Genomic DNA, 27,025 nt, shown 5'->3' with positions numbered 1-27,025 from the left:
AGCTAACATAAGAGAAACAGATCTTGAAAATAAAATACTGAGCAAGGATGCTTCAGCTTCACATTTCTAACTTGCTTCTGTAAATTTTTTCAATAATTACTTATATAGCATCTTAGAAATATGAAGTATGTCTTGTTTGGTGTGTAGACTATTACCAGTTTCTTACTGACTGTATTTTCAGGAATATCAGAGGTGTCTATGAAGTTGAATTTTCTTGTGGGATAGATCTTTGCAAATGGTTTCAGAAAAGTATCTGTAACTGCTAGGAAAGTCTTGTTCAAAGTTCACTGGCTTAAGCTTTGTTTGATCACTGGACCACAGATATAATTCTAGTGTCACAGAAGGTTTTGGACTGGAGGGGAGCTTTAAAGATCAGGTAGTCCAACCCTTGCCACAGGCAGCATGATATGGGTAAGAGTATTAGAGAGGGTAAGGTACCATGATTTCTCACAGTGTTAGGAATATATGAACACATTTCGCAGGCTCTTGCATGGCAAAAGAGAATCAATGCCTTCAGTTTTATTTATTTTTTTGTTTATAGAAAATGGAATAATCAAATCAGACAAGGTATTTGAAGTAATGCTGGCTACAGACCGCTGCCATTATGCAAAATACAACCCTTACATGGATTCTCCACAGTCTATAGGTAAGAGCGTCTTGTAAAAATGATGGAGATTATTTTCATTTGCTTAACTGTGGCTGCTTTTGTCATACATTTGCTAAGAATGTGAATCTAATTTTTTAAATTTGGAAGCTTGTTTAGTTTTTTTATCAGTTTATTTGCTACCATGTAACTGAGTTTCACTTTGTTATGGAATGCAGTTGACATATTTGGATATATCAAGTAGAGAGATGTTCTTCAGTCAAAATTAATATATGTAAATGTGTGTTTATTTTTCAAACCACAGCAATTTGTGGTGGTGCAGCTGATGTTTAAGTACTTAAAAATCATTTGCATCCAGTTTAGGATAGAAACAGTCTCTCTCTTTACAGAAATTATTCCAATGATATCAATGCAGAGTTTTTTAAACCTTTTACATGAAATTTTTAAAATATGAAAATAGGCTTTAAATGGGAAAGCCTACTGATAGAACAGTTGCTTAGACCATTGTTTCTCATCTAGATCCCAGTTTTTTTCTTTCCAAAACAAGAGAGTGAATTATATGTGAATGTATTAATTACTTGATTATCCCCCTGCTTTTAATATTAGATGGTGAGATCTATAAATTTTATTAGGATTTTATTAGTTGCGTAGGAAAATTAAAAAATATTTTAAGATACATATGTACTCAAATCTTACATATTTTCATAGAAACAAATACAGGTGAGCATTCCTCCAGGTTTTCTCCTAGGCATATGCTGTTTGCAAAATATACGGGGTTATTCTTCAGAAGTTCTATGGTCGCCACCACATCCAACTCAAATTAACAAAGTCATGATTTTATGTAAGGGCTGAGTAGAAAAGGAATTGCATTCTTCTGGGGGATACTGCTCTTCTGAACTTAACATACTTGATCAACATTAAGGCAGAATAGTGACAAAATGGAGATTGTAATTAAGATTGAGGATAAAACCTTTTTTCACCTGTGTAGAGTTGGCATGACAGCTTTCAGCTGATGTACCTTAACTCACTTCTAAAGTAGAGGACCTGTGTAGCTGTTGGGGTGTGTATGTCGTGCCCTGAATGAGGGTGACAATGAAGGCATTGCATTTTACAGTCAAGGTAATAAAGATTGTAAAATTCCTGTATGAACAATGATCAACACGTTCTTCCATTCTCTTTTTTTACAGGTTTCCAAGCAACAATCAGTGCTCCACATATGGTAAGCTTTGAACCTAGGAAATTAGTATAGGTGATTTTATAAACATCCAAATGTTTTGAAATAAAATATTTATCCTAGCAAGTTTAACGAACAGTTGATTGAAGTGACGTGAACTGCCTAGTGGGGGGGCACAGAAAATACTGATCGAGATTTTTCTTGGAGATGTATAGTGATAGGATGAGGGGTAGTGGACAAATAAAACCAACATGGGAAATTCTGATTAGTTTTGAAGGAGAAAAAATATCCATTGAGGGTTGTTAAGCACTGGAACAGGCTTTGCAGATTGTGGAAATTTTATTCTTTGATTATATAAAGAAGCTGACTGAACAATGCTCTAAACAGCCTAATATAAATTACCCTTCTATTGAAAGAGCACTGGACCACAGGATTTCCAGAGATCTTTCCAATGTAAATTACTCTGTAATTTATGAAATACAAGAACTCACAAGCAGATAGCACTGATTTCTATAGCATGCTACTGCTGTAATAGTGCCTTTAGTTCTTTGCACATGAAAAAAATACATTCTTCCTAGCTAGCTTTTATCCCAGCTTATTCCGATGTATATAATGATATAGCAAAAGCAAAATATAATAATAAGCTAAATTCTTTATCGGCTACATATTGCCAGAACAGTAAGAGTCACCAGACTCAGTCAGTGACTCCCCATTGACTGCTCAGTCAATGAGGAGAATTAAATTGATTATGATGTCTCTCCCAATATATAAATAGAAGCTAGAAGCTTGAATGGTCAGATGAATCTATATATATGGATGCTAACAATAGAAAAAAGAGCACAGATGTAATTTGTTGAAGTCAATGAAATAACAATGAATATCATGTAGTTAACTCCTCCCCCCATTTTTGTAATAGAAAATGATTCTGAAATTTCTTATACAAATGTTCAGTGCATTTCCCAACATTTCTGAAGAAATGAACAAATGTTGAGTAAAATAGACACTTAAAGTACTCAGAAATTTTCTGCCTTTGTCTTCTTGTCTTAGCATGCCTATGCTCTTGAACTTCTGTCGGATCAGTTACATGAAGGAGCCAAAGCACTTGATGTAGGATCTGGAAGTGGAATCCTTACAGCATGCTTTTCACGAATGGTGAGATATTTAGTTTAATCACTTGACTGTCAGAACGGCTTGAACTGTAGTGTAACTCTGAATTACAAAACAAACCAAAGCATCCTTTGTGCAGTGGACCGCAGTGTATTATACAGAAAATAATTTGCTCTCCTTGGTGGGATTGGTACCCAGTTCTTATGGTAGCTGATACTTGATGTTCAAGTTAAATGGTCTAATAAATTGTGTGATGGTGAAGAAACTGACTAGCAGGGAAGTTTGTTTTTTGTTTGTGTTTTTTTTTTTTAAATTGATTGCTTTTTAGTCATTGCTTTATACCTTCAAGGAAAATGTGTTTGTCTTGAACAATTTTTGTGTTATCTTGTGTAGCTATGAATGTTCTTAGTTTGGTCAAATATCGTGTATTCCTGCTATGATGAGAGTTTAGTGAGACCTAAAAGAATCCTGTTTCCACAGGAAAATAGATGGTATTTATATAAATTGTATTTGAATTTAATTCTTTCTTTTCTTGTTATATTGCATGAGCATCACTATAAGTATCCATTTAACATTTTATAAGTTAGATATTATTTATATTTTACATCTTCTCCAAGTAACTTAATCTCTGTGTTATTCAACCTGTATAAGGAATTCTCTGTGGTTCTGCCCTATCTCACATCAGGAAAAAAAAGATGAAAAAAATTTTTTTCGATGGCTGTAGCTATAGTGTAGTTAAAATGATTCATGTAGAGGAATATAATCAGTTTTTCTCTCTTCCAGGGCTTTATAAGTGCTTTATGACTAGCAGAGATCTTCATTAAACTGCTAACTAGATTTTTTGGTTTATCTTTCTGAGAAGTTAATTTGAAATGTGCTAATGCATATGATAAATTCTCATGTAGGTTTACTTGCTACTTACTGTTTTCAAGCACCGACCTGCTGAGAATGCAATCACTTCTGCTTTCCTGTATTAAGAAACAGCTAAGAATGTTTAGGACTGGGCAATACACTAGCAAAGGTATTTAGGTTTCTAAGTGCTAACTGCAAAATGAAAAAAAAATATACTTGAAATAAGTTAACCAAACTGCAGTTTAGAGGAAATCTTAAGTGTCACTTATTCCACAATCTGCCTATTATTTTTGATCTAACTTTGTATTTAGGAATCAAGTGCTAGTAGCTTGCATGGGAACGCCAGTCCTATAAGCATTAAAACTTTTGTCCAAGCTATGTGTATTTCTTACTGAAGTTACGAATATGTAAACAAATAGCCATTTGACATAGGCAAAGTTGTCATTGTGTGTTTTTTTCTCTGAAAACAGCTGCAGAGGAGTCAGAAGTAGCACAAAAAGGAAATCTCTTTCCAGTTTCGCTGAGGTTAATCATAGTATCTTTTTATTGGCATATGAATGTTGTGTTTCTCTTATGAATCCTCCTTGGTGGTTTGCTGTGGAATGCCCTTTCAAACATGTGCTATGTGAAACACTGGGTAATACTTTTGTTCTGTTTGATAGCATTTCTAACGGTAAGAAAAGCTTGAAAGAAGTATATTATGGGAATTATTGGTAGAGAGTTTTGCAGTCAAAATCCAGTTGGGGATGTGATTTTTGAACCATCTGGATGTTGCTTCTCAGTCAGTTTGTGACCTGGACTTAGTAGCTCACATTTGTGGCACAAGTGCCTGAGTGCACATGGATGTCATGACAAGTTTACTCCTATGATGATAATTTCATTTGTGGTACCTTTGGGAAAGCTTTATGTTTACACGGAGTAGTGTAGCATCTTTAGGATTTTTGTTTGGGTTTTTGTGTTAAACATGCGATAAACTTATCTACATAGCTTACAAACTTAAGTTTATTTGCTTTTAAAGATTGCTGGCAAATTAAATGATTTATAGTTTTCATCCTCTAAGTACTGGAATTATAAAAAGAACGGGGTATATTTTTATTCTTAACAGACCATGAAGATCCCCAAAATTGTGCCATTTTGCTGTTGTCTCAATTGCATGTACTTCGAAGTTCCAGGGTAATAGAGGTACTTGATGAGGACTCAGAAATAGTGTAACAGGCTGTGACATGCAGCAAGAGTTTCTCTAACTTTATATCAGGCTATTTCATGCTCTGACCATTTTGCTAAATTTTGATTTCTGTGACGTAACCCTTTGGAATACACTGGATCTTTTGCCAGCTAATGGTGCAACTGACTGCCAGGCATTCCTCCTGATAGCAACCTGTAGTTGTCATAGTAAAAACTTATGTGTCTTGCTCTATTTCAAAGGCTAGGCCAGAGCTGTTCCACTTGAAAAGCTAGCACTGCTCCTTTTGAAGTTTTTAACATAGGACTTGTTCATAGTAAAACAAAAAAAAATTCCCCGTGATATTAATAACCAGTTATTAATTTTCCATGTCTTAACGGTACAATATAAGATACAGAAGCAAAACCAGTGCATTCAAATGTGTCCAAAGACAGTTATATGACAGCGTGGGGTGCTGGGACATATTCTGCCATTGTGTTCTTTGAGCTGAATCCTGTTAAAATGGGTCAGATTTTTGAAGATGTGGGTTCTTTTTTGAATATTTTTTCTGCACCAAAGACAAAATTCTGCAAGTACCTGCAATGGAGAAGTTTTTGGTAGTAGACCTTTCCCCCTCACCCCCAGAATACATAGAATTTTTGTGACCTTTTTTGAGTTATGAACTCTAAGAAGTTCCATTCTTGCTGTGGAGAAGAGCTGTAAATCTGAAAATAAATTCATGAATGCAAGTGTTGATGGAAGGTAATTAGTCCCTGACTGTTAAGTTCTGGATTTGTTTCTGAAGGAATAGGACTCTTGAGATAACTTAGAATGAAAGGCATGACTTAATCCTTAAGTAAGTTTGTTCAACATGGAAGGAGATTAGTTCTAGTCTTTGACGTGTGTGCTTTCTATAGCAGGTAATAAAAACAAACATGATCAAATTTAACTTCTAAAACTTAAGAGAAATCTCCACTAATAGTATAACTCAATTTAGTTACATCTCAAAAAGATCACTGTAACAAGTATTTATAACAAACATTAAACAAATGCCAACAAACATTAACTACCAGGTGTTTCTACCAGTCAGGATTTGTCATTCCAAGCAGTAGTTTTAATAACATTGGGAAAATATGCTTCCACTTTGCTGTTTTTGCTTTTATCTTAGAGAAATGGGTTCAGGAGGTATAAATACTCATTCTGTAAATAAGTCAAAACTAGCAGAAATTGTTCAACTATGTATTTTTATTCCAGGTTGGTCCCAAAGGACAAGTTGTAGGAATTGATCATATCAAAGAACTAGTAGATGACTCAATAAATAATGTCAAAAAAGATGATCCCACATTGCTGTCTTCAGGAAGAGTGAAACTGATTGGTGAGCATCAGACTGATATACTTACTAATTAAACTGATATTCTTTCTAGCAACTGGTTGAAAATGACTGAATTGGATGTGATTAAAAGTTCTAATTTAATAAGTTAAACCAAAGAAAGAAGAGCCAAATAAAAATTTTAAAATCCAAGTCATCTTTAGGCCTTTGAAAAATAGTATCCTTCACATAGTTTTGAGAATATGACTTCTGGTAATATTAAAGAATATGTAATCATTCTACTAGAAAAGCTTAACGGGGAAATGTTTTTTGGTGAAAATACTTTTCATGCTGGAGGTCTGTCATGTTAAATTTGCTATTGAAAATTGGGGTTGAATTCACAACTTTCCTTGAATAAATGTCCTGTCATCTAAATTTGGGTGTTTTAACAAAGCCTTCATACTTCTGATACAGAAAGCTGCATGCAGAGAGTCAAGTGTAAAAAGTATTAGATTGGCAGTATCTGTCAATGGAGTTTAAAGATGTTAGCTATGGTTTGGACTATTGATTCTAAAGCAAAGTGTTTAGATGTTTTGGGTCCATTTTTCTGCTGTCAGTGGAGTGACAATATGTGCTGAAGTCACATTCAGACTTCTCCGGACAGTGCACAAGGTGCACTTATGTCTCAGAATGTGTGTGTTCTTCCGAAGACAACTTAGGAATTTCTTTTACAGCTCTTATTTCAATTTGGCAGTCTCTTCTTTTTCCAGCAGTACTGGAGATCACTGCTTCTAATGCCTGCTGCTGCATCTTAGGGAATGAGGGTCTGCCTCCCTGTGTAACTAACATCATTCATGGCAGTATCTCTATATAAGTTAAAGAAGTCTTTCTCCATTACCTTGTCTGGTGGAACCGCAGCTTGATACTGTAACACATCATTACTTCTTTAGAGGAGGTGGACAGTGTTACTAAGATATATAAGTATAAATAAATAATTGACTGCATTGAAGTGGTTGTTCCAGTAGAACCCACTTTGGCAGTCAGAGGGATTAAGCCCTGGAAATGCTGGAACTTTCATTACTGGTAATACCTGTTGCCAGCTTACTTAGTAGAAGTGGTGGTTGATAGGGATGAGTTCTTTTGAAGCATTGGTAATTCTTGCTTGGCAGCTTCTGCTTCTGGCCCTTGGTTGGAGCTTGTGCTGGTCAGAATTGATGATATGAGGAAATATGTCACTGAGCTTTAAGAGGCTTCTCAGCTACTGAGGAAATGTGCTCTGTTCTTATAGTCCTTAGGCTTTGGGTGTAGAAGGTCCTGGCAGGGCTGTCTTTTAGAACCTCATAAGGAAGATGAGAAACTCCCCAATTTTAATTGTTGCAAGAAGCTGTCCAGATCTTCCTGTATACTCTTGAATACTGAAGGGTGTTATTACTATCCAGATGGCTCTCCGTATTACTGAGGTCAAAATGAAACCTACTGTGGCAACCACGTATTTTTTCCTGCCATGTGAGTTGTTGGCGGGCAAAAAGTGGACAAATTTTCAGCCCCTGACTGGGGCTTAGAACTTCTTTTGACTCTTTCAGCCTTTTAACTTGTGATATGAGTGATTGCACAGAAGTCAAAGCTCAGCCTGAAGATTGGAAACCCCAAACAACTGTGCTTGTGCTGAGCAGAGGACTATGCTCACTAATCTCTTGATTTTTCTTCTAGACTGATTATTGGGACTTTTGCAATCACAGAGTATGAATTCAGGTGGTTCAGCCTCATGTACTACTTTGGTTCCTAAATAACTCCGGAGAGAACCTGCCTAACTTGCTTTGAATTTCCCATTGGTTTCTTTTAAATACTGGATACCGTATTCACATCATCTTCTTTCAAAGCTTAACTCAGGGTCCGGTTTAGTTTGCCGCATTTCAGTGGCTTAAGAAACTCAAGCTGTTACTCTTTCCTTCTGCGTAACTGGGACGGTATGAAACATCTGTGTTAAGGTGCTTCTCCATGAGTTCTCCAGCCTTGGTAACGGTCTGAATACCTTAATTACTCCTTAGCATCTTCCAAGTAGACACTTGAAACTTTAGCCATGGGTCTGATGTGGCTGTATTAGTCCAGTGATTGTCTGCAGGAAGAGTAATGAGGCCCATCTGCTGGCAAAGGTGTGGTGTGCGAAGATTAGTGTGGTACTGCAGTAATGTATGAATGTAGGTGTGGGCTTTCATGCCAACCTGGCACAGTTGTAGGCATATAGTACATGGGAACATTTCCTTTTTCTTTTGCTCACCTTTGGAATCTTCTGATATGTGCTTCTGACATTTAGTGCTTTAGACTTATGATTTGTGTTACATTTAGGAATGGCATGTGTGGAGACAAGGCAAAGCAAATGTATGTTCTGAGACAGTAAATGAAGGGGGAAAACTCACTTGTATTGGAATTGATAGGGCACATAAATACTTTAGGATCTTTTCTGGGTGGACCACGTCTCCAAGGACTTTCATGATAAATCATTTTAGTTTCAGGTGCTTCAGTAGTATTTAATATTCTCTGTAAGCATGTATGCATGTGGTAATGTGTGCACATATGAGGGTGTTTTGTTGCATATATTTTACGGATGTGTTAAATTTTTTTGAAACTGACTTCATTATGTTACTATTGTGCAGCAAAACTTTAGTTGAAATCTGAGCACAGCTTTTTACCTACCTATAGATACGATAAATTAGCTGTTTTCTCCACTCCTTTTGAAAATGTTTAAAAAAAGTGTTTTCTTGCAGTGGGAGATGGACGCATGGGATATGCAGAAGAAGCTCCCTATGATGCAATTCATGTAGGAGCTGCAGCACCAGTTGTGCCCCAAGCAGTAAGCCTTTATGTCTTATGTGTGTGTTTCCATAATCTCTTAGCTGTAAAGAATGCTTTGCATGCATCTATATGTAGAATACTTGGTAACTTGCACTGCTGGGAGTATCAGTGGGCAGTGTGGTATTACTGTATGGTGTGGGGTTTGTCTCTCTTACAATTGGGCTTCCTTTTGGTATGATAAAGCTGTATGTTCTAATAACTCTGCTCTAAATAAACATACTTTAAAATTACGTGTGTGCAACCCTCCATTACAACAGCAAACTGGAGCATTTTATTTAATAAGATAATTGAATTTTATCAAACATTGAGTTACAAAATCTAAGTATTTGTTTCCTGTGTTGCAAGGCATTGAGCTTATTGAGAAAGTAACATGCTCAGCTGGAAATACAAACAGTGCCATGTGTTTGTAGCTTTCAGAGTGGATACAGGGCAGTTCTTACGCTGAAGAATAACTAGGGGCTTTAGTGTGTGCATACATGAAGTCCATTCTGGCAGATAAGATTTTTTTTTTCTCTTCCTTTCATCAGGCAAATGGTAATATATAGCATGATTTTGATATAATAGATGCCATTTAAGGCTTTTTGAAATGAATAGTGAAGCTGGAGATTTGAGGCACTATAGAGGGATTGGATGTTTCCAAACAAGGACCAATAGTGGATTTTTTTTTTTTTAATTATTGTTTGGGGTTTTTTGTTTGTTTGGTTGGTTTTTTGTTTGGTTGGTTTTTTGTTTCTTTTTTTGTTTTGGTTGGTTTTTTGTTTCTTTTTTGGTTGGTTAGTGTTTTTGCATGTGTGTTTGTGTGCGTATGTGTTGTTTTTTACTGTTGGAGTTTTTTTGTTATTTTCATTTGGGGTTTTTTGTGTATGGTGTGTTAGGGATGTGTTCTCAGCAAAGTGTTAATGGATGACCATTAAAAAAGTAAGTGAAAGCTTATTAGTGAATGAAACAGTTCTTAATTATAACTTTTTTGTTGTTGTCAATGGGGATTAAGGATTTTTGCATCTGAGAAGTATGAAATTTTCCTTGTGATTAGCCTCCTTCTTTAATTATGAAAACAAACAAAAAAAATCCAAGCATTTCTCACACACTCTATTTACTTGTCACTTATCTTACTCACATTCATGTCTTTTAGACTAGTTACATAATTTCATTCACAGACTGAAAGAGGAGCTGTTGGATGTAGTGAGTGTGTTGTAGACAGCTTAAAATTATTCCAGGAAGAGAAATAAAAAAAGTCTGAAATCTTACTCTGAGGGCTTAAGGGGAGGTCAGTTGCCCCCAAAATTTTAGACAGGAGATTGAGTGTCCTGTAAAAGTAATTTGTGATTTACATGTTTTTCCCCCTTATATAAAAAAAATAAACTGCAACCCACCCAGTTAATTAAATTAGTATTTTACTGTCATTTAGAATTAATATTAAGTTACTGTGAATGTAATACTAATTGTTTACCATGTTGCTGTGATACTCTCATTTTCAGTGCATTTTTTATTTTTCCTAATCAAAGGAGTTATCTACTGCATAAAAGTAGATATATACATAATGACAAAGCTGTTAATCTACTGTAACAAACTTTAGATCCAGCTTCTCTGAAGTGGCTGGTTACATTCTAATTTCTGTGTTGTGTTCTAGCTTATAGACCAGTTAAAACCTGGCGGAAGATTGATATTACCAGTTGGCCCTGCTGGGGGAAACCAGATGCTCGAACAGTATGACAAACTAGAAGATGGCAGTGTCAAAATGAAGCCTCTGATGGGAGTGATATATGTGCCTTTAACAGATAAAGAGAAGCAGTGGTCCAGGTGGAAGTGATTTTCTGTTCCACTTACTTCTTCCACACACATGCAAGGTGAAAGGGTGTGAATTTTAAGCAGATAGACTGCAAGGCCTGCCTTTGCTGCTGTCGTTGCTTTCTGCTCCTCCATACCATGAAAAGTGACTCAGTCTGCATTACATCACCAAAAGGAGGTTATGCTAAGTTTGAGTTAATTTAAAAGCAGGAGAAAAATATTGCATGGGTTGCACTTTGTGTCTTTTGGACGTGTTCTCTTTAGTCTTTGGTGTGTTGAAGATTTTTATTTGTTGTTTTAAATACAGTATTTTCTAAGGTTAAACTTCCGTTCTAATGAACTTTTTATAACTATGTTGCCCAATAATTAGGGTGAAGTGTAAAATTTTTCTTAATAAATATTGTTTTGTCCTGTATGTTAGTGGTAATTGAGTGTTCATTTTTTATTTTTGTGAAATGCTACAGATGAAGAAAAGTCTTTGTAAAATCCTTTGTGGAGAATATAGATAATTTCACAAACACTTTTCCTTCAGCCCCCAAGTAGCAAAAAGGGGAGAAGGTAATCCCTTCTTCCCTAAAATATAAAGGTAGTCGAGTAGCATCCAGAAAATTTTTTCAGATATGTTGTTAGAAGTATGTCATATGTCCCTGATGGGGATGTATTTGTGTTTGGCAACACAGCAAACTCTGAAGGCCTTTCTAGAGGTAGTAAGCCTTCCAGTTTGCTGAATCGAAGAGCCAGTAGCCCAGACGTAGCACAGCTGTCAGCTGAAGCCATGGTAGGCACTGGTATCCGAATGAACAAAGCAGCAGTGCTGTTTTGCTTCCTGGCAGAAAATGCTTGTGAATGTATTATCGTCATTAATGAAGGGCATAGATGTGCACTGAGCTCTGAAAACAACTTTTGAGCTTTATAATTCCCAAATTTAGATTTTTGGCTCTTTTCCCTTGATATTTTGGAGTATAACTTGTTATTTGGGTATTTGAATACTTAACATCTAACCTATCAAAATAGTCCTAAAAAGTATAAATAAAGCAGTTTGCATACTGCTGCTTATGGAAACCAAATTTCTGTGTTTCTTGGAGTGTTATATGGCCACCATATATAAATTACTCCTGAGAACATGTCAATGAGTTATTGTTTAGTTCAAAGCTTGTCAAGTGTGCTTGCTATTCAGATGGTTTTATTTGTTATGCAGATTAATACTTTGGCCTTGAATATTGCCAGGATTCTCTCAGTGTGGTACTCAAGGGTTTCCTGCCTCTTGTAAGGCTTTAGAAATTTTGCTTTGTGGTCAGTTTCCTCCTCTGGCAAATGTTGTGGATTCTGTTTAAGTTTGGAGTCCATGCTCTGCTTACTCCAGAAAAGAGAAGTATTCTTCTTAAGCTTTCCTATTTTCAGAGAGCTTTTATAGATTTTTCTGCATTTCCACTCAATCTGATTATAGTATCAATTGGGTTTTTTTGGTAGCAGCAAAGTGTGTTCAACAAACACACATGACAGTGGTTGTAATTTGCCACTAGTGAAAGTGGTGTACCGTGTTAAGGACTACAATTCTAACGTCAGTTTGGTATTCCATTTTGTCTGCTAGTTAAGTTTTACCCAGATTTGCTTACAATTTTCTGTTCTTTTCTGAAATTCTTGATTTTATTTATTTATTTTTATTTTAAGAATTTATGCTGGTGTTATCAGAAAATAAAAGTGCTTAGCCTGAAGGGTTACCTTGATTTACAGTGGCAGAGAGGCTGTTTCTTGCTATATACATTTAAATGTGGTTCAGACTTGGAAATCTCTGTTAAAGAAAATCTCAGAAGTCCACTTCTTGCAATGTTTGCTTTTTCTTTAATTGTCCTTTTTGTGATCTGAAGAAAATTCCAATTCCATTTTCTAGCATAAATGCCAGTGCACTTCTGACCTTACAGGAGATCACATCTTTCTTTTTTGTTGTTTTTCCTTATTGGTGAATCCAAAGTATGTGGTCAGCCAGCTGCTTCTAAGCAAACTCCTAATTATAGATCAACATTTGTTGTCTGTGCTGGCATCAAAGATGAAAGAGGTGTTTTTCTGCTCTTCCTAGATTTCGGTTAACCTTTTTTTGATTGTTGAATATCTGTGAGCAGAGATCATTAGAGACTCCTCTGAAAGAGCATCCAGAAGTCTTTCTGTAATAGAGAGCTGTAGTGTATGAGAGACTCTAGTTGTTGTTAATACAAAATTCATTAAACAATCATCATTTTAAGAGTAGCTCAATCCTGTGTGTTTAGTTTGTCATTCTTTTAGTTTACATTGTGTAATTTCATTCCTAATTGAGGTAACCTTTAAAACACATTAAGAATTGATGTCCCTTCACAAAATACAATTGGTACACCAGCAGCAGTTTCCTAGGCTAGCAGACCTTCCAGTTGGCAAGAAAGAAGCTGCTTAAATTTTTACTTAGCCATTTGCTTGTTGGAGAAGTTAGTACAGTTCCTTAATGGGGCTGCAAGGTGCTCTTTGCAAAGCTCAGCGCTGACTGTGTGCTAACACTAAGTGGTGTTTGAAGTCAAACCTACCTTCAGATGTTTTGTATCATTCTTCACTACACAGAACTAGAACTTCTAGCAAAAGAAAATCTGGACTAGCTGGAAGGAAAAGATTCTTTGGATTTCAGTACATTTATATTGTCATGCTAAATAAAGAATCTTACTTTGTGAATACTGTTGCATTTCTTTAAATTTAGTCAGATTTTCTGGTTTAGGTTCAGTTGCAGTAGTATTTTTAAGTTCCAAATATTAGTGGGAATCCTCTCAAATGCAACTCCCTGGGACATTGGAAAGTAGAATATCCACAGGAACCCTACCTCTAGTACCAAACAAAAAGATCTCCAGTTATGTGATTATACCGGTAAGGATATTTATCCTTTCACATAAAACTTATTAATTGGGTTATTTTTTTTCTTACTGGTAACTAGGGAGGAGAAAAGGTCTCTTATGTTGAATGGCTTTTTGGCTGCCTTATTGACAGTTCTTGTGTAAATTAGTATCTCTCTGGTTTTATTTCTCTGTGAGAGTTTGCTTAGTACTTATATGGAAAGACAATTTTAAAAGTCATAGAATCATTTAAGTTGGAAAAGACCTTTAAAGTTATTGAGTCAGCTGTTAACTCAGCACTGCCAAGTCCATCACTAAACCATGTCCCTAAGGGCCACTTCTACTTGTCTCTTAAATACCTGCAGGGTATACCTTGTCCTGCTGGCCCCACTGTTGCTGATACAAAGAGAAATAAGAGAATAACAATCTAAGTAACACTTGGCAGTGAGTCTGTGTTTCATCTTGGGTTTGATTTCCAGACAGGCAGCTGCTTAAAAACGTTAACAACTACTTTAACCTTAAAATATTGCATTAGTAGAAATTATAAATGTCACGCTAAATTCGCATGTGCTGATAAAATACAAAATTATTATGACAGTATAACCTTTCTGAACAAAACCTACAGTGATTACACTGGGGATGTTACTGTATCCCACTTACTTGTACATAAAACATGATTAACCACCCAGTTTGTAAATGTATTTGCTAGGATATGTTAAAATGTGTTTCTGATTAGAAACTCTTATTCAGTGTTTCAAATGCCCCTGATGAGCTAGTTGTCCAATTTTCTTTGAAATTAGCAGGTATTGTTTGCATGGATTTTCCTCAAGCTATGCAGAGTAATGATTATGGTAAAGTTTTTATTTTACTTTGGCAAAAACAAGCTCTGCACAAAATATTTTAGGTTAAACCTAAAGTGTATTATTGTGGTGGTTTGAGCCTAGCTGAACACCAAAGCTGGTTGATCACTCCCCTCCACAACTGGACAGGGGAGAGAAAATATAACAGAAGGTTCCTGAGTTAAAGACAGGGAGAGATTGCTCACCAGTTACCATCACAGACAAAACAGACTTGACTTGGGGATGTTAATTGAATTTATTGCCAATAAAAATCAGAACAGGATAATGAGAAGTAAAACAAATCTTAAAAGCATATTTCCCCCACCCCTCCCCTGTTCTCGGGCTCTACCTCCACCACAGTGGCACAGGGAAATGGGGGTTATGGTAGTTCATCACAGATTGTTTCTTCTGCTCTCAGAAAGAGGAGTCCTTCCCCTACTCCAGTGTTGGGTCCCTCACACCAGAGACAGTTTTCCACAAACTTCTCCAGTGTGAGTCCATCCCATTGGTTACAGTTCTTCATGAACAGCTCCAATGTGGGTCACTTTTGCATGGGGTCACTCCTTCCGGAACAGGCTGCTCCATTGTGGGTCCCTACAGGGTCACAAGTCCTGCCAGCAAACTTGCTCCGGCATGGACTCCTCTCTACACTGGTCTGCAGGTCCTGTCAGGAGCCTGCTCCAGCATGAGTTTTCCATGGGGGCCCCATGCAGGTGGATCTGTGCACCCCTGTGGATCCCCATGTGCTGCAGGAGCACAGCTGCTTCACCATGGTCTTCACCGTGGGCGGCAGGGGCACCTCAGCTCTGGCACCTGGAGCACTCCTTCCCCCTCCTTCTGCACTGACCTTGGTGTCTGCAGAGTTGGTCACATGTTCTCACTCTGCTCTTCTCTGGCTGCAATTTTCATCTGCCCAACAACTTTTTTTTCCTTCTTAAAAATGTTACCACAGAGGCGTTACTATCATTCCTGATTGGCTTGGCCTTGGCCCATGGCAGCTCCATCCTGGATTTGACTGGTTTGCCTCTGGTGGGCACGGGGGAAACTTCTGGCAGCTTCTCACAGAAGCCACTCCAGTATCCTCCCCACTACCAAAACTTGGCCATGCAAACCAAACATAGTTATGCAAAAATGCATCTGGTATAACTGATACAGTAGATTGCAGAGAAAATTCCTTTTCCTTATCATTTAAACCTACTCTCTCAACTTTATGCTTGATCATAGCAAATAATAAATATTTTATAATAGCACCTTTCCAGATTAAAATGCTAGAAGTCTAAATATTGCATCTCGTTACCTTTAAAGTTATAAAGGGAGAAATAATTGGCTGCTGAAACAGTGGGTATATACTGTATTTCTAATTCCTGTTAGGCTGCACTCTGAATTTCAGTATCAGTAGTGGCAGCATGTTTTTTATAGATGAATGATGTATCGAAAAGGGAAAGTTGTGCTGCCTAATGACAAGAAAATTGAAGTGGATCTGAAAGAGTGAGATACAGACTTCAAATAAATTTACAAATGCATGTTCAAATATTTAATTTGCCTTCCACTAAAGCAGTGGTGAGGGATTGCAAAGTTACATGACATACTTGTATCCCAAAATTATTGCTGATAAGCTTCGTGGTTTTGTTTTGTTTTCACTAAAAACTCTGGCGTTTACCTGAAATACTACCCATTAGATTTTTCTGAGAATGTTTCTGAGTTTGTTGCTGGATACTCACCATAGGAGGTGTGGAATGTACATGTATATGTCTTCCCTACTAGTAAGCCAAAATTTAAAAAATTTTCTTAAATTTATTTCTAGAATAGCAATTTTGAGCTGATGACTTCTGAAATTTGCTTTAACTTGAGCTTATGAAGTTGCTTGATGCCACAGTTGAGAGATGAGTGGTTCTCTTGCTAGAATTCCAGGCATCTGAGAAGAACTGCTGTGGTGACTTAAACCCTAAATATCTGTATTGCTTGCTAAGCAGGAACTAGTAAGCAGATTGGAAGGAGTGCCTATATGAAGGTGGAGGGCAATTATGCAAGTTGTGTAAGAATCATAGCAAATAGTCATGGTCATTAGAAAGGGGAAAAATACAAATTAGTTAGTAGATCTTTCCTGTGGCTCCAGAAGACAGCCAGATATTTGTAATAGGGAAATAGCAGTTGTCTTTTGAGTCTCCTTTTAGCTTTGAAGCAGGATAGATATTTTACCACTATGAGGATAGGCGTGGATCCTGATTCTTACCGCTAGTGGAAACCCGATGGATTTCACAGCTTGGCAGCTTCTGATCCAAACAGCTGAAGTTCAGGTTAGCTGATGCTGTTTTGCATTTTGTATTTATGTCTTCAGACTGTTCACTGTAGGTGGAAAGCTGACAACTGTTGCATATCAGGTATCATATAGACATTTTTGAACTTTTTAATATATATAAAATCTGATAATGCACATATAAGCTCAGCTTCTCCTAGCAACAGAAAATAAATGCTGTATAATTTTAACATGTATATTGTGGATTGTTTCGGGCGGCATGCTGTTAGATAAATGAGTAGAGAAGAGCAAATGAAAAATCTCTTGAGGGAAGCAATTTTTAATACAGTAAATGTTCTAATAAACAGAGTATGAAAACCTTTATTTTGAAATTCACGTCTAGGATGTAGTGGCCAGGAATATGGTAAAGCAATGCAAAACACCAACAATTAAAACATTGGCATGTATGTATAGTTTATTTTAAATTATATATTTATATAATAATTATGTATTTTAAGTGGAAATACCATTTTGTAAAATGAGAATGTAAAATCTGCACTTCGCATACATTAAGGGAGTTAGCAGCATTATGCAAAAACCTTGCCAACCTCTGTGACTGGGTAAAATTACCATGTTTAATAGTTTCAGAGTAAATACAGAATTTTTCTTATTCTTACAGTTTCTTGAAGATCTAGCTTGGATTTGAAGGTTTAAGAATTGCTTGTCACAGTAAAAGGCCAGGCTTTCATAAAGCTGTGAGAGTATATGATAGGAATCAGGATGAAAATCACACCCTTAATTAGGCGTATGAGACTTCACCAGCAATAGCAGTAGTCATTACTAACATACGCTTTTTGAAGTTGTGAATATTAACTGATGATGCAGCTCCTAGAAGCATTGAGGATGAATGAAATACTTGTCCTGAATTCACTGGCACTGCATTTTAAACTGGATATCAGATGTTTGTTTATTTTTATCTGTTTAAAGTAAGCAAATACCCATTCTGTGAGATAGGGAAATGTGGAGAGCTTCCAAACCTTTGGCTATAAGCAGATTTTTCTTTACCCCTGCCAAGATGTGTTCTTCCCCCTTCTGCATTTTTCTGCTGTCTGTAATTACTGCAACACTCTGAAGCTGTATGATTAGTACCTTACTATTAGGAGGCCGTACAAAGTGCAAAGAATGCAAATATTTATCCCTCACAAATCACAAGGTTTGCATCCCAACTGCATTAGATAGAAAACTAGTCATTTAAGCACTAGTTTCTACAGGCTTTTCAATTGCTTTTAAAATGTTTTGCATGCTGTCATTCCATGCTATATGATTCCTAAAGGCTAATAATGCCTTTGTAGTTTAAAGGTTTTGTTTGTGTGCATGTAGAACTATATTTTTGTGTGTTAGTTTGCATGATAGCTGGAAATACTCTTGTGTATTGAGCCAGCAGTCACATTAGTGAAGATTTTTTTAACTCAGACACCGTTTGCTTTGGCTAATGAGGGTGATGCATCTACTGAAAGAAAAACTGCAGCAAACCCATTGTGAATGTATAGATTGCTTGTGCCATGTGGAAAAAAAAAAAGGCAAACACTTCTGTTTGAGTTTTGCTACGTTCTTAGCAGCACAGTGCACAGCTTTGAAATTTGGTGGACATTTTGCATTAAAATTAATACTTTAGGAATACTTAAATCACTACTATATGATAACTTTGCAATTAGAATATGGGTTCTCTGCATTTCCTGTTTTAGTGTGTTTGAAATGTCCTGCAGGAACAAATGCCTGCATTTTCTAGATTCCTTGCAGTGATTTAGAGAGACTTCTTGATGCCTCCTTTCTCCTAACTGAATCTCCTTTTAACACACACACACATACACACACACACACACACCCCACCCATACACCCCACCCTTTCCATAACCTATTCCTGATTTCTCATAGCTCCTTTAGGAGGTAATCAAACTCCTCTGTGAAATAAATAAACTCAAGTGCTACAAACTGCATTATGTGGAAGCAAGAATGTGTTCTTAGCTTTCTTGAGAGACTGACAGCTGAAGATAAACTTGCCTTTTTGGCAGCTACAGAGGATGGTTTTTGCCAATACTCTGTCTAGTAAGTTGGCTTAGTTTCTTGCCAGTGTGTAGCCAGCAGAATTTGGATGACAGGTAGCTGAGTAACTAGCTGTGCAGTGTGGGGGATGTTAATTAAAGCGAGTGATCCATTACATGTAAAATAGAGGGACCCATATTTCACAATAAATCACATAATAGAATCAGATGGTATAGATGATATGGGATTGCTGTTGTCTTTCCTTTGGTGTTTGTTGTTTTTTTTTTTTTTCCTTAAATGCTTGAAGAGATTTCTGAAGTTCTGCTGATGTGCATGAGCGCTTAAATGTAATCTGATTCAATATCAAAACTTTTTAAGTATGATTTCCAAGGGGAGGAGAAACATAACTGCATGTGTTTTCTTTCTACAGGGATGAATTGTAAAAGCTACATCATCTTGACCCAAACATAGTGTTACAGTGGACTGCTCATCTCCAGTTCTAAAAGCTTTTTGAAAACCAACAGCATTGCAGCTTGTTTTGGACTTCGTTATACTGTTGTTATCAGCATGGAAAAGCGTGGTGTTTGTTTCATTTTTTTAGATGCTCAAGGCAAACCTGATAAAGAAATGGTGGAAAGTTTTATGTGGGCACTGTTTTATTTAACATGCCTTTATTTCACTTTCATCTGTTCAAAGTGGATTTCTGCAAAACTGCAGAGAAAGACCTATAGCTTGTGAACTCTAATTTTGATGGGGGTACTTGAACACTCACTTCTCTCGGCTCCTGTGTCCCTTGGTAAAACTGCTTCTGTGCACCTTACAACACTACGTAGGTAATACCAGGTTTTCTGTGTTCTGATGTCTGCTAGATGCTACTAAAAGGAGATGAACTTCCTTTTTAAGCTTTTGACATGGTGTCATAGACTAGCATGTAGTAGATACAATCAGCTGCTTTTTTACCTTAAAACCAGGCATTTGTATATATTAAACTTCAAGACATCAGAGGTGGGTGGCCACTCTTATCAAACACTGCTGTTCAAGTTGGACATAACAGACATGGTTTTCCCTTCTAAAATTAATTAATGGAATGTTGAAATTCTGTTTTGGTTTACAACTCACTACTGGTATGATAAGCATATATTTAACTCCATAAATATGATATAAGCTGTGTCCTAATCACTGAATAGTTTATGCAATGCTGCTTTGCCAACTGACGTTAAAAGCAAAAGGGTGGTTGTGTGCTTGTGTGGAAGATTAGGATCAGTATGTAGTAGACTACTGAGATATGGATTGCTTTTTGTTCTTTATTAAAAACCAAAATGCCGTTTGGTTCTAAAAGGTGCTTTTGGCAAAGCCATTTGCTGTATTAACATTCTCATTTTTCTAACTGTGGGCACCCAGGAAAAATTCTGGCTTTTTAGAAAGTGAATTCTAAATTGTTATACAAGGAAAACATCGTACATGCGGAAATAATCATGGACTCCTTAATACAGGTAGATGCACTTGTTCAGTTTTCATATAGAATTGTTGGAAGGCTATAAACCTTTTTTTTTCTGTCCTAAGTTTTCTGTTTTGTAAAATCTGTTTTGTAAAATGCCAACAGCAAATTGTGAAGCAGTACAGTAAGGTGGGCTGATTTGGGAAAGAGGGAAAGCGTGTCTTCAGTCATCTTGCTCAGATTTCGGCAACCAAAAATTAAAGTAAATAGCATGTTATCATTTTTTTTGTTTTATTTTTTTATAGTGGAAATGTTAAAGAATAAAATAACTTGCATAAAAGCAACCCGTAGTGATTAATGAAAAAGAACACCTTTTCATGGTGGAAGAGCAATAATTTTGTGCTGGGATTAATCCCTGGAAACACAAAGGTTAAAATTCAAAGGACTCTGAATATGAAAAAGGAACATTTTAAATAACCTTCCTTTTGAGGGTCAGCCCCATCCTATTCCTCTGTAAAAGATATATATGACATAATTTATTTAGATGTTTGGAAGTTAGAGTACCACCTCCTGATCTGACTGCAGCCTGGGAGCACATACACAAGATTAATCTTAAAAAGAAATTAACATAGCGTGTATTCTAGAAAATACAATCCAGAAAAACCCACTTGCGTCTGACAAATTTGTACTAACCCACAATCAACTGTGAATCTAGTTCTTGGTGTTGAAGTGAAATATCTTAACTGATGCATGCTAACGTTCAACCTTCTGGTCACTGTATCTTTCAGTTTGAGTTCAGCTTTATTTACATCTTCTCACTAATTTAATCAGTTAAATGAAAGATATGAGCTCAAATGTATCCAAACTCCTGTCTCTGGACACAGTGTAATAAGCTAGCCTGACTTGGAAGTGGTGTTAAAACTGAGACCCAGTGACAGCTTTTTTGAGGAGAACCACTTCAAGAGGTGTAAGGCTTCAGGGACCAAGGCTGTTGGGAGTAGTGCACCCATTCCACTGAGGATTTATATCAAGGGATGTATCAAGGTACTCGGACAGAAAGGAGTATCCAGGAGTAGCATTTAGGAATTGGAAAATGGAAACTCCTCCATGATGGAGCAATGGTTCTGAAGTAAAAACTTGGAGACGAGGACAAGTTGAAATGCAGAAGATTTGAAGAGCTTGAATAAGTGCTGTGTGAACTGTCTGAATTGCTACTTTGCCAAATAAAACAAATTGAGAGGAAGCTGTCTCTAGGTGTCTGCCTGGTTTTGTGGTTGTTTTTTTTAACCTTCAGCAGGACCTCACATGTCCAAAAAGAAAGCAAGTAGGTGTAAAAATACTGGTTTACTAATTGACCAGAACTGTGTGTCCATTTTCAGTCAATTAAGGTATTGCAGCAGTTACAAAGCCTGTTAATAATATATGGAATGTAAGTGGAGTTTTCCATGACTGTTTGGAATTTATTTAGTTCACATCTGTGTGTTTTGGGTAACAGGCTCTTCCTGTGCACAGTTCTGCCCGCTCTCCATAGCTGAATCCAGCTACCTCAGAAAGAGTGATCGCAGGGCTGTTACTATCACCTCTGAGCCAGAACAGCTTGGGAGAACGAATTGGCTGAACCACTGAGTCACTTGTCTGGTTGTTTCCAGGATCCAGACAGTAGAAGACCACCAGATTTTGAGCAGAGGAACCAAGAGCCAATACCTGTGTCTTGAAAACGCACCAACATTTGTGGGTGTTCTACAGAGAAGTTTAATGTGCCATATGGATGCTTTTTGTTTACACAGCAGGAATGATCTGCTTATTTACCATTTCCTTTCAGAGTGGTCAGCTAGCTTGAGGGCATAGAGCCCATTGCGTGATTTTTTTCTGGAGGGAAACGAGCACACAGCACGTGTGCACCAGCACTGCTGATGGAGGCCACCTGGATGGTTCCTGAAATGTTTTGTAGTCAGCGAGTTTGAAACAGGCAATAATGCCTGGAGCCAGGGGGCCTCTACATGGTAGGCTCCCGGAGCTTCCAGCTGGCAGCAGTTCTCTCCACGAGTACAGTGTTTTTGTGACAGAGTGACAAGCTCCAGGGTTTTTGAGTATGGAGGGACTGTGGAATTGACTGTCAGCACAAAGAGGTAAATTAAAATGCCCAGAGGAAGATTCTGAACTAGTACTCTCCTTCCTGCCAGGAAGAAGGGTGTTAACACATCCTAACAGTAGCAATGTTTTCTTCCTTTTTCTCAGTGTGCCCTAGGATGTGCTGCTTTTGATTTAAATGGAGTTCACAGAAAGAGGATGTGATCTCAATTCCTTCTTGTTTTGACATGATGCAGAGGAGGAGTAATGCAAACCAAGCTCATGATTTGTATCTCTGGTTCTATTTAGCTGAATTTGATCCTATTATGATGCAGTTCAACGATCATTAATTCTAATCACCTTTATGGAACCCTTGATCCTTGTCCCAAGCAATGTCCCAAGAAGAGAGGTATTTTGCTGAAGTGAATGAGGGGTGGTCCTGGCTCAGAAAAAAAGGTGGGTGGTGAGGTCACACTGGCACATTGTGCAGAACCAACCAATCAACCAAAAAAACAACAGAGGGGAAGTGTTGCCTGAAAGGCATCTTGCACAGGGGGATGCAGGAGATGATGAGGTCTGAAATTGGTCTTCTGCATTTCAGGATGTAAATTAGAGTTTAAATGCTGTGACATACAATAGATGGATTCAAGCACGGGCTTTAAGAAGATTTTGTGGGTTTGCACACTTTGCCTTTGTTAGCACCATTTGAGTTTTTGTCCATCTGCTTATAATTGTGAAAGGTTGCAGACCAGTTGTGGGAAGTGCAGAGACGCTCTTTAGGTATCGTAACCCCTCTTCGCCTTTACTGTAAACAAAATGTGCTTGTGTGCACAGAGCTCCCCTGGTGGCAAGGTTTGGGTTTCCATGCCTCAGCCAGGTCTGAGGAAATCAGCATAGACTAAAACTTGACCTGTTTGCCTCCCACAGTTCATCTGTGACATACAGGGCTGCTTTTTTTTTTCAGGTAGTAGTTTTATACACAGCACAAATTCATCATGCAGCTGATGTGCTCTGAGCTTTCCTATGAAAGGCTCTTATTGTTCTCATGCTCCTGGCAGGATGTTAATGAGATGCTCAGCAGAATGTGCTCAGGAACTAACACTGTATGTCTTTAAATTATGAATTGAATGGCAATAGTTAATGCTGAAATATGTATGGAGGAGATCCAGCTGCCCATTGAAAATGGCCTGAAAGCTTCAGGAAGGAAAAATTAATATAACTCACTTTGTGTCTCATCACACCAAACTTGAAAATTTGAGACACTTAATCCATGCCTTTTAGCAAAACTGTTTTAGCAACGACAGACTATTTTCATAAAGACTGTTAACAAGAGTTTCTCTGAGATCTCACTTTGACCTTCTAATGTCTCTTTGTAGTTCAGCCGTTTTCATCATATGCTTCTGAGCAAAGTACTGATAGATTCTCTTGAAAACGTTCCCTGATGCTACTGGGAAGCCAAAGTCGGTTTTTTAACCATGTTTAGGCTTATGTTTGCATCTTATGTGTCTTTAGTATAAACAGGTGGTTTCTTGTTCAGCCAAATCCTTTTTCAGCTCATAATGGAGAAGGGGCATCTGAGACAAATCAGTAACTTTTATTGCAGGTGACTTATGGATTAGAAGGACACTCTCAAAGGCTTCTGGTTAGGGAATGGGTGATTCAGAGCATCTGCCTAGGCTGCTGCTCTGATTAGAGCTCTAGAGAAGCTCATCTCCTCTGGATATAGAGGCAGCATCAGGAAAGTTACTTCTTGTGCATAGAATTAGTCTTCAGGGATGCTTTTCCTATAGGCCCAAACTTCCTTTGTGCTGCCTGCTTTCAAGTCCTTTCTAGTCCCACACCCATTCAAATTCCCTGTTCCCTCTATGTCTGTGTTGTCCAGTTATTTCTTTTGAGTGTAGGTATTTTTAATGCATGTCTTTAGTGCATTAGGATCTGGTAGTTGTGAAGAACTATGTTAAAATTTCTTGGCCAAGCAAACTGTGACTCAGTTCTTCACCGAACCTTTTCTGCCTGCTCATAATACATTTTTGTTGATTTATGAGTGGTTTACAACTGTCAGCCAGGAGCCTTACTACTGCAAAAATTAAAATTCTAGCAGGTGTTTCTGAAGTGGCCTCTTGTGCTGATCCAGTCCTTCCAGACCTCTCTTTGTGTTTCAAGACTCCAGTGCAGAGTGCAGCTCACTTTCTGACTTAAGTAACTACTGAAAAACATACAGCAAGATTACTTCTACGTGCCTTCCCTTGCCTGCCCCCACCCCTTTACATATTCCCCGTTTACAGCATGTTTCCCTCTTTACTGAGCTCAGGCCAATTGTTTCATGGATTTTTCTCTTTCACAGTAATTACTGTGTGTTTCTTGCCTCTTAATGTCTGTCTGCACACTCTGAATCTTTCCTGCCTTTTCCCTCTGCTGTTACTCTAGCTATTGCCATTAGAAACCAAAAAATCCCAATTCCTGATGCTCATGAAAGCAGCCAGTGCAGACCTCAGTGGTGCATGACTGTGGATTCTGTTGGGGCTTACTAGAAAGGCTCTCTCTTTGTTTTGGGGTGGCGTGTTTGCATTGCTATTGGTTCGGGCCTCTGACTCGCTCTGTGCAGTTTGGGATTGAAACTCTTATGTTTATCTAGGATTTGAAAAGCAAATGGGGCATCACACTGACCTATTTCAGCCTTTTTGTTTTGCAAATGTGCTCTTGGAACTGCCCCTGCTATAATCCCGCAGTGCTATGGAATGATTACAGGATGTTCAGGCTAGGAACCCCTGCAAAAGTGGGCAGCAAGCAACCCATATCACAGAAAAAATAAATAGGGATCAAACCTAAGTATTGTTTGTTACTCTGAAGTAGTTTTTACCCTTTAGGTGGTCTGAAAAACAAAACAGTTGAAAATACAAAAAGCAGTCTAAGTGAAATATATATCTTGATCAACATTAAAATACACTGACAAAACAAATTATAATGACCTCTCCTAGTACACAGAGAAGCAATATCCACAGGGGTATGTGATTTGAGCAGTCAGTATTCTCTGCTTACCTGTCTAAGCATGCTGGTAAGACTAGGTGGATTGATCATATTTCCAGATATGTGGATAAACGTATTTCAGTATTTGGGACAGGAAAAACAGATCTGACCTCAAATAGTGGAATTTTCCCACACAACTTTGCACTTCTGCTGCAATATAAACACTGTATGACTCCGTTGCTCCTGGGGTCTGCATGAGAAGCCATGAAAGCAGTATTAGCAGCGCAGCTGTGAAGATGGGTTGCAAGCACCACCTGCTCTGAGTGCTGCTTTGTCATCAGAGGGAGAGCTCCAACCTTGGGAGCAGCTGGGAAGGGGCCACAGAAGTGGTGTCAGAAGGAGGCAATGGCTGGGAACTACCTGGAGAGAAGGGGGAAAAGCACCCCAAGCGTGTCAACAAGGGTGTCTTGCCACAGTATTTTCTGCTAGTGTCCAGGTGTCCTCCGGCTCGGTAGTTCAGTATCACTTACTTAAAATCAAATAGCATGAAAGCTATTAAATGAAAACTCATGGTATTGAGACCAATGTGTGTGTTAACTGCAGAAACTGCTGAGCCAATCTGTTATTTTGCTAACTTTGTCTTGCTCTCCATCCAGCTGCTGATGCCCAGGCTTTCTGGTAAGATGCAAACTTTTTTGTTTATTTCAGTCCAACTGTGGAGTTTGCTATTACCCTGGAAGTAACACACCTCAGGCTGGTGGTCTGCACAACAGCAACTGTCACCATCTCCCCTCCTGGAAAGAACAGTCCCTGGGAACACTGTGGGAACTATAACACATCATTATAACTCCTGTACCATGCTTGCTGTCTGCTGCTCTCTGCTTGGAGGTGTTCATTCTTGCCTGTCATACACGAAATCCATGAAGGTTTATTCCACTCGCAGCAGCACAGCAGCAAAACCTGCTGTTGGGTGAAGTGACCGGAAAGCTGAGCAGCTTCTCACACCATGGCTCTACTAGCTGGCCTGTGCTTTGTGCGGGATCTCACTGTTGTTCTGCCCGGAAGAACTAAACCAAACCTTTTGTTCTGCTGCTGGCTGTGTGCTGGTGTAATGGATTTCAGTAATAGCAGCTAGTGAGAAAAGACTGCTTTTCTTGCTGCTGTGGTAAGATGGTGAAGAATTAGATATTTAATTAAACCTCTAAACAAATTTCAATGATGGGAAATAATACCTTAACCAGATGGACAGTGCGTTTTCCCTAGCAGGCTGTGTTTAAAATGTGGTCTTTTGGGTCTTGTGATAATTGCCACATCTGCTGTAGGCTGGAATGGAAGAAAGGCCGTGCTCCCCAACTGGAAATGGGCAGCGTCAGCAGATGGTGTCGTGGACCCACTGTAACACTGAAGTACAACCAACCAGACTTTGCCTAATGTGGCATGAGGGGTCTGAGCAAGGAGCACTGGAAACCAGATTCCCTGAGTGGTTGGCACAGTCAGCTCTGAGACTGCTGTCCTGCTCAGCTCAAGCACTGTTTAAGAGACAGGTCATTGCAGGTATGACAGGAAGACTGTAATTCTCAGTCTTCCTGAAGCAAGTGTCTCAACAACTCCCCCCACTACACATGTTCCAGCTTCCTATAAGGCTGTTTCACAGAAAGGAGAAATGTACTTCTGTCTGCTGTCATGATATGGTCTAGTAGCACAAAATTTAGCTGGTAGCTGAAAAGACAGACA

The 27,025-nt window shown here is 38.0% G+C and overlaps 1 protein-coding gene across 3 annotated transcripts; it reads left to right on the top strand.

Moving 5' to 3' along the window:
• Window positions 1-492: 492 nt before the first annotated feature.
• Window positions 493-21,502, top strand: PCMT1 (protein-L-isoaspartate (D-aspartate) O-methyltransferase). Of its 3 annotated transcripts, none has more exons than XM_027907770.1 (7): window positions 519-646; window positions 1,792-1,823; window positions 2,826-2,930; window positions 6,154-6,274; window positions 8,974-9,059; window positions 10,692-10,861; window positions 19,247-21,502. In XM_027907770.1, exons 1-7 carry the CDS (start codon window positions 580-582, stop codon window positions 19,257-19,259), a joined length of 594 nt encoding a protein of 197 aa, XP_027763571.1. In that variant the 5' UTR covers window positions 519-579; the 3' UTR covers window positions 19,260-21,502. The 3 variants fall into 3 exon arrangements, with proteins under 3 accessions (XP_027763573.1, XP_027763571.1, XP_027763572.1); XM_027907771.1 differs by having other exon boundaries at window positions 10,692-10,908; XM_027907772.1 differs by lacking the exon at window positions 10,692-10,861 and having other exon boundaries at window positions 493-646.
• The last annotated feature ends 5,523 nt before the right edge of the window (window positions 21,503-27,025 follow it).

The sequence above is a fragment of the Empidonax traillii genome, unplaced genomic scaffold, assembly GCF_003031625.1.
Source record: "Empidonax traillii isolate 1590-97213 ecotype Southwest subspecies unplaced genomic scaffold, ASM303162v1 scaffold1542:size93794, whole genome shotgun sequence".
Classification (NCBI taxonomy): Eukaryota; Metazoa; Chordata; class Aves; order Passeriformes; family Tyrannidae; genus Empidonax; species Empidonax traillii.
The sequence above is the reverse complement of the archived record's forward strand: the minus strand, read 5'-3'. Positions and strand labels throughout refer to the sequence as shown.

Coding starts and splice junctions, on each gene's coding strand:
- PCMT1 (XM_027907770.1), top strand. CDS start 580: ATGCTGGCTACAGACCGCTGCCATTATGCAAAATACAACCCTTACATG. Junction 6,275..8,973: donor AGGAAGAGTGAAACTGATTG/GTGAGCATCAGA, acceptor GTTTTCTTGCAG/TGGGAGATGGACGCATGGGA. Junction 9,060..10,691: donor CACCAGTTGTGCCCCAAGCA/GTAAGCCTTTAT, acceptor GTTGTGTTCTAG/CTTATAGACCAGTTAAAACC.